Source organism: Salvelinus namaycush, chromosome 6 (genome assembly GCF_016432855.1).
Source record: "Salvelinus namaycush isolate Seneca chromosome 6, SaNama_1.0, whole genome shotgun sequence".
Taxonomy (NCBI): Eukaryota; Metazoa; Chordata; class Actinopteri; order Salmoniformes; family Salmonidae; genus Salvelinus; species Salvelinus namaycush.
The window spans coordinates 51,674,374-51,687,450 of record NC_052312.1 but is presented as its reverse complement, the minus strand read 5'-3'; the positions used below and the strand labels follow the sequence as shown (position 1 = coordinate 51,687,450).

Sequence of the window (13,077 nt, the reverse complement as noted above, 5' to 3'; positions counted from 1 at the left end):
TCTCAGTTTGTACTGATGGCTATGTGGGGGGGATAAATCTTGCCCCGTGGATCTCAGTTTGTACTGATGACTATGTGGGGGGGGATAAATCTTGCCCCGTGGATCTCAGTTTGTACTGATGGCTATGTGGGGGGGATAAATCATGCCCCGTGGATCTCAGTTTGTACTGATGGCTATGTGGGGGGATAAAATCATGCCCCCTGGATCTCAGTTTGTACTGATGACTATGTGGGGGGATAAATCTTGCCCCGTGGATCTCAGTTTGTACTGATGACTATGTGGGGGGGATAAATCTTGCCCCGTGGATCTCAGTTTGTACTGATGGCTATGTGGGGGGATAAATCTTGCCCCGTGGATCTCAGTTTGTACTGATGGCTTTGTGGGGGGGGAAATCATGCCCCGCGGATCTCAGTTTGTACTGATGGCTATGTGGGGGGATAAACCATGCCCCGTGGATCTCAGTTTGTACTGATGGCTATGTGGGGGGATAAACCATGCCCCGTGGATCTCAGTTTGTACTGATGACTATGTGGGGGGATAAACCTGAACTTGAACTAAAACATTCCAACTCTGAAACAATAGAAAAATAAACGAGATCCATGACTGAACGACGTCATTAACATACAGCTGGCGGGTTATACACTCTATCGTCAGGACAGAACAGCAGCCTCTGTTAAGACACGGGGCCGGGGCCTATGCAGTTACGTAAACAACAGCTGGTGCACGATATCTAAGGAAGTCTCAAGGTTTTGCTCACCTGAGGTAGAGTATCTCATGATAAGCTGTAGACCACACTATCTACCTAGAGAGTTTTGTATCTGTATTTTTCGTAGCGGTCTACATACCACCACAGACCGATGCTGGCACTAAAACCACACTAAATGAGCAGTAGAAGGCCATAAACAAACAGAAAAACACTCATCCAGAGGCAGCAATCGTAGTGGCCGGGGACTTTAATGCAAGGAAACTTAAATCAGTTTTACCTCATTTCTATCAGCATTTTAAATGTGCAACCAGAGGGAAAATAATTCTAGACCACCTTTACTCCACACACAGAGACGTGTACAAAGCTCTCCCTTGCCCTCATTTGGTAAATCTGACCATAATTCTATCCTGCTTACAAGCAAAAATTAAAGCAGGAAGCACCAGTGACTCGGTCTATAAAAAATTGGTCAGATGAAGCAGATGCTAAACTACAGGACTGTTTTGCTAGCACAGACTGGAATATGTTCCAGGATTCTTCCGATGACATTGAGGAGTACACCACATCAGTCACTGGCTTCATCAATAAGGGCATCGAGGACGTTGTCCCCACAGTGATTGTACGTCCATACACCAACCAGAAGCCATGGATAACAGGCAACATTCGCACTGAGCTCAAGGGTAGAGCTGCCGTTTTCAAGGAGCGGGACTCTAACCTGGAAGCTTATAAGAAATCCCGCTATGCCCTCCGACGAACCATCAAACAGGCAAAGCATCAATACAGGACTAAGATTGAATCGTACTACACCGGCTCCGACGTTCGTCGGATGTGGCAGGGCCTGCAAACTATTACAGACTACAAAGGGAAGCACAGCCGAGAGCTGCCCAGTGACACGAGCCTACCAGACAAGCTAAATAACTTCAGTGCTCGCTTCGAGGCAAGTAACATGCATGAGAGCATCAGCTGTTCCAGATGACTGTGTGATCACGCTCTCCGCAGCCGATGTGAGTAAGACCTTTAAACAGGTCAACATTCACAAGGCCGCAAGGCCAGACGGATTACCAGGACGTGTACTCAGAGCATGCGCTGACCAACTGGCAAGTGTCTTCACTGACATTTTTAACCTCTCCCTGTCTGTAATAGTCTGTAATACCAACATGTTTCAAGCAGACCATCATTGTCCCTGTGCCCAAGAACACTAAGGTAACCTGCCTTAATGACTACCGACCCATAGCACTCACGTCTGTAGCCATGAAGTGCTTTGAAAGGCTGGTCATGGCTCACATCAACACCATTATCCCAGAAACATTAGATCCACTCCAATTTGCATACTGCACCAACAGATCCACAGATGATGCAATCTCTATTGCACTCCACACTGCCACCTGGACAAAAGGAACACCTATGTGAGAATGCTATTAATTGACTACAGCTCAGCGTTCAACACCATAGTGCCCTCAAAGCTCATCACTAAGCTAAGGACCCTGGGACTAAACACCTCCCTCTGCAACTGGATCCTGGACTTCCTGACGAGCCACCCCCAGGTGGTAAGGGTAGGTAACAACACATCCGCCACGCTGGTCCTCAACACTGGAGCCCCTCAGGGGTGCATGCTCAGTCCCCTTCTGTACTCCCTGTTCACTCATGACTGCACGGCCAGTCACGACTCCAACACCATCATTAAGTTTGCTGATGACACAACAGTGGTAGGCCTGATCACCGACAGCTATGAGACAGCCTATTGGGAGGAGGTCAGAGACCTGACCGTGTGGTGCAAGGACAACAACCTCTCCCTCAACGTGATCAAGACAAAGGAGATGATTGTGGACTACAGGAAAAAGAGGGCCGAACACGCCTCCATTCTCTTCGACGGGCTGCAGTGGAGCAGATTGAGAGTTTCAAGTTCCTTGGGGTCCACATCACCAACAAACTAACATGGTCCAAGCACACCAAGACAGTCGTGAAGAGGGCACGACAAAACCTATTCCCCCTCAGGAGACTAAAATGATTTGGCATGGGTCCTCAGATCCTCAAAAGGTTTTACAGCTGCACCATCGAGAGCATCCTGACGGGTTGCATCACTGCCTGGTATGGCAACTGCTTGGCATCCGACCGCAAGGCACTACAGAGGGTAGTACATCACTGGGGCCAAGCTTCCTGCCATCCAGGACCTCTATACCAAGCGATGTCAGAGGAAGGCCCTACAAATTGTCAGACTCCAGCCACCCTAGTCATAGACTGTTCTCTCTGCTACCGCACAGCAAGTGGTACCTGAGCGCCAAGTCTAGGTCCAAGAGGCTCCTTAATAGCTTCTACCCCCAAGCCATAAGACTCCTGAACAGCTAATCAAATGGCTACCCAGACTATTTGCATTGCCCCCCCCCCCCCTCTCTGGAACGCTGCTGCTACTCTCTGTTATTATCTATGCATAGTTACTTTAATAACTCTACCTGTTACGGCTGTCATAGTCGTTCTCCTCCTCAGACGAGGAGGAGCATGGATCGGACCAACACGCAGAGTGGTTAGTGTTCATTATTTAATGAAAGTAAAACAGAACACTTCAAGACACAAAACAACAAACCGAAAACAGTCCCGTGTGGCACGAACACTGACACGAGATACAAACACCCACAAAACACACGTGACACCCAGGCTGCCTAAGTATGATTCTCAATCAGGGACAACGATTGACAGCTGCCTCTGATTGAGAATCATACCAGGCCGAACACAAAACCCCAACATAGAAAATAACACATAGACAACCCACCCCAACTCACGCCCTGACCAACTAAATAAATACAAGAAAAAGGAAAAAACAGGTCAGGAACGTGACACTACCTATATGTACATAATACCTTGACACCGGTGCCCCCGCACATTGACTCTGTACCGGTACCCCCCTGTATAAAACCCCGCTATTGTTATTTACTGCTACTCTTTAACCATTTGTTATTCTTATCTCTTACTTTTTTTTAGGTATTTTCTTAAAACTGCATTGTTGGTTAAGGGCTTGTAAAGTAAGCATTTCACTAAGGTCTACCTACACCTGTTGTATTCGGCGCATGTGACACTAGGTCGGTACCTAGTGAACTTAATATTCTGTATTTGGTCATATGGTTCCTTGACAGGTTCAATAAGAACGGCATCGATCTGAACAGGAACTTCCCAGATGCCTTCTCTAAGAAGGAGAGTGGAATGAGAGAGATGGAGGTGAGAGCCATTATGGACTGGCTGAAGACTGAGAGCTTCGTCCTGTCGGCCAACCTGCACGGTGGGGCTGTGGTGGCCAGCTACCCCTACGACAACAGCAACGGAGGTACGTTACACCGTCACACACAGAGAGAGAGAGGCTGAGTGATCCCAATAGAGAGACTACTAGAATGACTACAAAGTAACAACAGGTATCTAATATAGAGACTACTAGAATGACTACAGAGTAACAATATAGAGACTACTAGAATGACTACAGAGTAGAGTAACAATATAGAGACTACTAGAATGACTACAGAGTAGAGTAACAATATAGAGACTACTAGAATGACTACAGAGTAACAACAGGTATCTAATATAGAGACTACTAGAATGACTACAGAGTAACAATATAGAGACTACTAGAATGACTACAGAGTAGAGTAACAATATAGAGACTACTAGAATGACTACAGAGTAACAACAGGTATCTAATATAGAGACTACTAGAATGACTACAGAGTAACAACAGGTATCTAATATAGAGACTACTAGAATGACTACAGAGTAACAACAGGTATCTAATATAGAGACTACTAGAATGACTACAGAGTAACAACAGGTATCTAATATAGAGACTACTAGAATGACTACAGAGTAACAACAGGTATCTAATATAGAGACTACTAGAATGACTACAGAGTAGAGTAACAACAGGTGTCTAATATAGAGACTACTAGAATGACTACAGAGTAACAACAGGTGTCTAATATAGAGACTACTAGAATGACTACAGAGTAACAACAGGTATCTAATATAGAGACTACTAGAATGACTACAGAGTAGAGTAACAACAGGTATCTAATATAGAGACTACTAGAATGACTACAGAGTAGAGTAACAACAGGTATCTAATATAGAGACTACTAGAATGACTACAGAGTAGAGTAACAATATAGAGACTACTAGAATGACTACAGAGTAACAACAGGTGTCTAATATAGAGACTACTAGAATGACTACAGAGTAACAACAGGTATCTAATATAGAGACTACTAGAATGACTACAGAGTAACAACAGGTATCTAATATAGAGACTACTAGAATGACTACTGAGTAACAACAGGTATCTAATATAGAGACTACTAGAATGACTACAGAGTAACAACAGGTATCTAATATAGAGACTACTAGAATGACTACAGAGTAACAACAGGTGTCTAATATAGAGACTACTAGAATGACTACAGAGTAACAACAGGTATCTAATATAGAGACTACTAGAATGACTACAGAGTAACAACAGGTATCTAATATAGAGACTACTAGAATGACTACAGAGTAACAACAGGTATCTAATATAGAGACTACTAGAATGACTACAGAGTAGAGTAACAATAGGTATCTAATATAGAGACTACTAGAATGACTACAGAGTAACAACAGGTGTCTAATATAGAGACTACTAGAATGACTACAGAGTAACAATATAGAGACTACTAGAATGACTACAGAGCAGAGTAACAACAGGTGTCTAATATAGAGACTACTAGAATGACTACAGAGTAACAACAGGTATCTAATATAGAGACTACTAGAATGACTACAGAGTAACAACAGGTGTCTAATATAGAGACTACTAGAATGACTACAGAGTAACAACAGGTATCTAATATAGAGACTACTAGAATGACTACAGAGTAACAACAGGTATCTAATATAGAGACTACTAGAATGACTACAGAGTAACAACAGGTATCTAATATAGAGACTACTAGAATGACTACAGAGTATAGTAACAACAGGTATCTAATATAGAGACTACTAGAATGACTACAGAGTAACAACAGGTGTCTAATATAGAGACTACTAGAATGACTACAGAGTAGAGTAACAATATAGAGACTACTAGAATGACTACAGAGTAACAATATAGAGACTACTAGAATGACTACAGAGTAACAACAGGTGTCTAATATAGAGACTACTAGAATGACTACAGAGTAACAACAGGTATCTAATATAGAGACTACTAGAATGACTACAGAGTAACAACAGGTATCTAATATAGAGACTACTAGAATGACTACTGAGTAACAACATGTATCTAATATAGAGACTACTAGAATGACTACAGAGTAACAACAGGTATCTAATATAGAGACTACTAGAATGACTACAGAGTAGAGTAACAATAGGTATCTAATATAGAGACTACTAGAATGACTACAGAGTAACAACAGGTGTCTAATATAGAGACTACTAGAATGACTACAGAGTAACAATATAGAGACTACTAGAATGACTACAGAGCAGAGTAACAACAGGTGTCTAATATAGAGACTACTATAATGACTACAGAGTAACAACAGGTATCTAATATAGAGACTACTAGAATGACTACAGAGTAACAACAGGTGTCTAATATAGAGACTACTAGAATGACTACAGAGTATAGTAACAACAGGTATCTAATATAGAGACTACTAGAATGACTACAGAGTAACAACAGGTATCTAATATAGAGACTACTAGAATGACTACAGAGTATAGTAACAACAGGTATCTAATATAGAGACTACTAGAATGACTACAGAGTAACAACAGGTGTCTAATATAGAGACTACTAGAATGACTACAGAGTAGAGTAACAATATAGAGACTACTAGAATGACTACAGAGTAACAATATAGAGACTACTAGAATGACTACAGAGTAACAACAGGTGTCTAATATAGAGACTACTAGAATGACTACAGAGTAACAACAGGTATCTAATATAGAGACTACTAGAATGACTACTGAGTAACAACAGGTATCTAATATAGAGACTACTAGAATGACTACAGAGTAACAACAGGTATCTAATATAGAGACTACTAGAATGACTACAGAGTAACAACAGGTGTCTAATATAGAGACTACTAGAATGACTACAGAGTAACAACAGGTATCTAATATAGAGACTACTAGAATGACTACAGAGTAACAACAGGTATCTAATATAGAGACTACTAGAATGACTACAGAGTAGAGTAACAATAGGTATCTAATATAGAGACTACTAGAATGACTACAGAGTAACAACAGGTGTCTAATATAGAGACTACTAGAATGACTACAGAGTAACAATATAGAGACTACTAGAATGACTACAGAGCAGAGTAACAACAGGTGTCTAATATAGAGACTACTAGAATGACTACAGAGTAACAACAGGTATCTAATATAGAGACTACTAGAATGACTACAGAGTAACAACAGGTGTCTAATATAGAGACTACTAGCATGACTACAGAGTAACAACAGGTATCTAATATAGAGACTACTAGAATGACTACAGAGTAACAACAGGTATCTAATATAGAGACTACTAGAATGACTACAGAGTAACAACAGGTATCTAATATAGAGACTACTAGAATGACTACAGAGTATAGTAACAACAGGTATCTAATATAGAGACTACTAGAATGACTACAGAGTAACAACAGGTGTCTAATATAGAGACTACTAGAATGACTACAGAGTAGAGTAACAATATAGAGACTACTAGAATGACTACAGAGTAACAATATAGAGACTACTAGAATGACTACAGAGTAACAACAGGTGTCTAATATAGAGACTACTAGAATGACTACAGAGTAACAACAGGTATCTAATATAGAGACTACTAGAATGACTACAGAGTAACAACAGGTATCTAATATAGAGACTACTAGAATGACTACAGAGTAACAACAGGTGTCTAATATAGAGACTACTAGAATGACTACAGAGTAACAATATAGAGACTACTAGAATGACTACAGAGCAGAGTAACAACAGGTGTCTAATATAGAGACTACTAGAATGACTACAGAGTAACAACAGGTGTCTAATATAGAGACTACTAGAATGACTACAGAGTAACAACAGGTATCTAATATAGAGACTACTAGAATGACTACAGAGTAGAGTAACAATAGGTATCTAATATAGAGACTACTAGAATGACTACAGAGTAACAACAGGTATCTAATATAGAGACTACTAGAATGACTACAGAGTAACAACAGGTATCTAATATAGAGACTACTAGAATGACTACAGAGTAGAGTAACAACAGGTATCTAATATAGAGACTACTAGAATGACTACAGAGTAACAACAGGTATCTAATATAGAGACTACTAGAATGACTACAGAGTAGAGTAACAACAGGTGTCTAATATAGAGACTACTAGAATGACTACAGAGCAGAGTAACAACAGGTGTCTAATATAGAGACTACTAGAATGACTACAGAGTAACAACAGGTATCTAATATAGAGACTACTAGAATGACTACAGAGTAGAGTAACAACAGGTATCTAATATAGAGACTACTAGAATGACTACAGAGTAACAACAGGTATCTAATATAGAGACTACTAGAATGACTACAGAGTAACAACATGTGTCTAATATAGAGACTACTAGAATGACTACAGAGTAGAGTAACAACAGGTATCTAATATAGAGACTACTAGAATGACTACAGAGTAACAACAGGTATCTAATATAGAGACTACTAGAATGACTACAGAGTAACAACAGGTATCTAATATAGAGACTACTAGAATGACTACAGAGTAGAGTAACAATATAGAGACTACTAGAATGACTACAGAGTAACAACAGGTATCTAATATAGAGACTACTAGAATGACTACAGAGTAACAACAGGTGTCTAATATAGAGACTACTAGAATGACTACAGAGTAACAACAGGTATCTAATATAGAGACTACTAGAATGACTACAGAGTAACAACAGGTATCTAATATAGAGACTACTAGAATGACTACTGAGTAACAACAGGTATCTAATATAGAGACTACTAGAATGACTACAGAGTAACAACAGGTATCTAATATAGAGACTACTAGAATGACTACAGAGTAACAACAGGTGTCTAATATAGAGACTACTAGAATGACTACAGAGTAACAACAGGTATCTAATATAGAGACTACTAGAATGACTACAGAGTAACAACAGGTATCTAATATAGAGACTACTAGAATGACTACAGAGTAGAGTAACAATAGGTATCTAATATAGAGACTACTAGAATGACTACAGAGTAACAACAGGTGTCTAATATAGAGACTACTAGAATGACTACAGAGTAACAATATAGAGACTACTAGAATGACTACAGAGCAGAGTAACAACAGGTGTCTAATATAGAGACTACTATAATGACTACAGAGTAACAACAGGTATCTAATATAGAGACTACTAGAATGACTACAGAGTAACAACAGGTGTCTAATATAGAGACTACTAGAATGACTACAGAGTAACAACAGGTATCTAATATAGAGACTACTAGAATGACTACAGAGTAACAACAGGTATCTAATATAGAGACTACTAGAATGACTACAGAGTAACAACAGGTATCTAATATAGAGACTACTAGAATGACTACAGAGTATAGTAACAACAGGTATCTAATATAGAGACTACTAGAATGACTACAGAGTAACAACAGGTATCTAATATAGAGACTACTAGAATGACTACAGAGTATAGTAACAACAGGTATCTAATATAGAGACTACTAGAATGACTACAGAGTAACAACAGGTGTCTAATATAGAGACTACTAGAATGACTACAGAGTAGAGTAACAATATAGAGACTACTAGAATGACTACAGAGTAACAATATAGAGACTACTAGAATGACTACAGAGTAACAACAGGTGTCTAATATAGAGACTACTAGAATGACTACAGAGTAACAACAGGTATCTAATATAGAGACTACTAGAATGACTACAGAGTAACAACAGGTATCTAATATAGAGACTACTAGAATGACTACTGAGTAACAACAGGTATCTAATATAGAGACTACTAGAATGACTACAGAGTAACAACAGGTATCTAATATAGAGACTACTAGAATGACTACAGAGTAACAACAGGTGTCTAATATAGAGACTACTAGAATGACTACAGAGTAACAACAGGTATCTAATATAGAGACTACTAGAATGACTACAGAGTAACAACAGGTATCTAATATAGAGACTACTAGAATGACTACAGAGTAGAGTAACAATAGGTATCTAATATAGAGACTACTAGAATGACTACAGAGTAACAACAGGTGTCTAATATAGAGACTACTAGAATGACTACAGAGTAACAATATAGAGACTACTAGAATGACTACAGAGCAGAGTAACAACAGGTGTCTAATATAGAGACTACTAGAATGACTACAGAGTAACAACAGGTATCTAATATAGAGACTACTAGAATGACTACAGAGTAACAACAGGTGTCTAATATAGAGACTACTAGCATGACTACAGAGTAACAACAGGTATCTAATATAGAGACTACTAGAATGACTACAGAGTAACAACAGGTATCTAATATAGAGACTACTAGAATGACTACAGAGTAACAACAGGTATCTAATATAGAGACTACTAGAATGACTACAGAGTATAGTAACAACAGGTATCTAATATAGAGACTACTAGAATGACTACAGAGTAACAACAGGTGTCTAATATAGAGACTACTAGAATGACTACAGAGTAGAGTAACAATATAGAGACTACTAGAATGACTACAGAGTAACAATATAGAGACTACTAGAATGACTACAGAGTAACAACAGGTGTCTAATATAGAGACTACTAGAATGACTACAGAGTAACAACAGGTATCTAATATAGAGACTACTAGAATGACTACAGAGTAACAACAGGTATCTAATATAGAGACTACTAGAATGACTACAGAGTAACAACAGGTGTCTAATATAGAGACTACTAGAATGACTACAGAGTAACAATATAGAGACTACTAGAATGACTACAGAGCAGAGTAACAACAGGTGTCTAATATAGAGACTACTAGAATGACTACAGAGTAACAACAGGTGTCTAATATAGAGACTACTAGAATGACTACAGAGTAACAACAGGTATCTAATATAGAGACTACTAGAATGACTACAGAGTAGAGTAACAATAGGTATCTAATATAGAGACTACTAGAATGACTACAGAGTAACAACAGGTATCTAATATAGAGACTACTAGAATGACTACAGAGTAACAACAGGTATCTAATATAGAGACTACTAGAATGACTACAGAGTAGAGTAACAACAGGTATCTAATATAGAGACTACTAGAATGACTACAGAGTAACAACAGGTATCTAATATAGAGACTACTAGAATGACTACAGAGTAGAGTAACAACAGGTGTCTAATATAGAGACTACTAGAATGACTACAGAGCAGAGTAACAACAGGTGTCTAATATAGAGACTACTAGAATGACTACAGAGTAACAACAGGTATCTAATATAGAGACTACTAGAATGACTACAGAGTAGAGTAACAACAGGTATCTAATATAGAGACTACTAGAATGACTACAGAGTATCAACAGGTATCTAATATAGAGACTACTAGTATGACTACAGAGTAACAACATGTGTCTAATATAGAGACTACTAGAATGACTACAGAGTAGAGTAACAACAGGTATCTAATATAGAGACTACTAGAATGACTACAGAGTAACAACAGGTATCTAATATAGAGACTACTAGAATGACTACAGAGTAACAACAGGTATCTAATATAGAGACTACTAGAATGACTACAGAGTAGAGTAACAATATAGAGACTACTAGAATGACTACAGAGTAACAACAGGTATCTAATATAGAGACTACTAGAATGACTACAGAGTAACAACAGGTATCTAATATAGAGACTACTAGAATGACTACAGAGTAACAACAGGTATCTAATATAGAGACTACTAGAATGACTACAGAGTAACAACAGGTATCTAATATAGAGACTACTAGAATGACTACAGAGTAGAGTAACAACAGGTGTCTAATATAGAGACTACTATAATGACTACAGAGTAACAACAGGTGTCTAATATAGAGACTACTAGAATGACTACAGAGTAGAGTAACAACAGGTATCTAATATAGAGACTACTAGAATGACTACAGAGTAACAACAGGTGTCTAATATAGAGACTACTAGAATGACTACAGAGTAGAGTAACAATATAGAGACTACTAGAATGACTACAGAGTAACAGCAGGTGTCTAATATAGAGACTACTAGAATGACTACAGAGTAACAGCAGGTGTCTAATATAGAGACTACTAGAATGACTACAGAGTAACAACAGGTATCTAATATAGAGACTACTAGAATGACTACAGAGTAACAACAGGTATCTAATATAGAGACTACTAGAATGACTACAGAGTAACAACAGGTATCTAATATAGAGACTACTAGAATGACTACAGAGTAACAACAGGTGTCTAATATAGAGACTACTAGAATGACTAGAGAGTAACAACAGGTATCTAATATAGAGACTACTAGAATGACTACAGAGTAGAGTAACAACAGGTGTCTAATATAGAGACTACTAGAATGACTACAGAGTAACAACAGGTATCTAATATAGAGACTACTAGAATGACTACAGAGTAACAACAGGTATCTAATATAGAGACTACTAGAATGACTACAGAGTAACAACAGGTATCTAATATAGAGACTACTAGAATGACTACAGAGTAACAACAGGTGTCTAATATAGAGACTACTAGAATGACTACAGAGTAACAACAGGTGTCTAATATAGAGACTACTAGAATGACTACAGAGCAACAACAGGTATCTAATATAGAGACTACTAGAATGACTACAGAGTAACAACAGGTGTCTAATATAGAGACTACTAGAATGACTACAGAGTAGAGTAACAACAGGTGTCTAATATAGAGACTACTAGAATGACTACAGAGTAACAACAGGTGTCTAATATATAGACTACTAGAATGACTACAGAGTAACAACATGTGTCTAATATAGAGACTACTAGAATGACTACAGAGTAGAGTAACAACAGGTGTCTAATATAGAGACTACTAGAATGACTACAGAGTAACAACAGGTGTCTAATATAGAGACTACTAGAATGACTACAGAGTAACAACAGGTATCTAATATAGAGACTACTAGAATGACTACAGAGTAACAACAGGTATCTAATATAGAGACTACTAGAATGACTACTGAGTAACAACAGGTATCTAATATAGAGACTACTAGAATGACTACAGAGTAACAACAGGTAT

At 38.4% G+C, this 13,077-nt stretch overlaps 1 protein-coding gene across 2 annotated transcripts in view; it reads left to right on the top strand.

The window, feature by feature from the left end:
* The window catches only part of cpm (carboxypeptidase M), a 103,278-nt gene that overhangs the window by 61,464 nt on the left and 28,737 nt on the right, over positions 1 to 13,077 (top strand). For both annotated transcript variants that reach the window (XM_038996801.1, XM_038996800.1), the window contains exon 5: positions 3,832 to 4,019. In XM_038996801.1, coding sequence (XP_038852729.1) covers positions 3,832 to 4,019 — 188 coding nt within the window. The remainder of the gene's footprint in view (positions 1 to 3,831; positions 4,020 to 13,077) is intronic.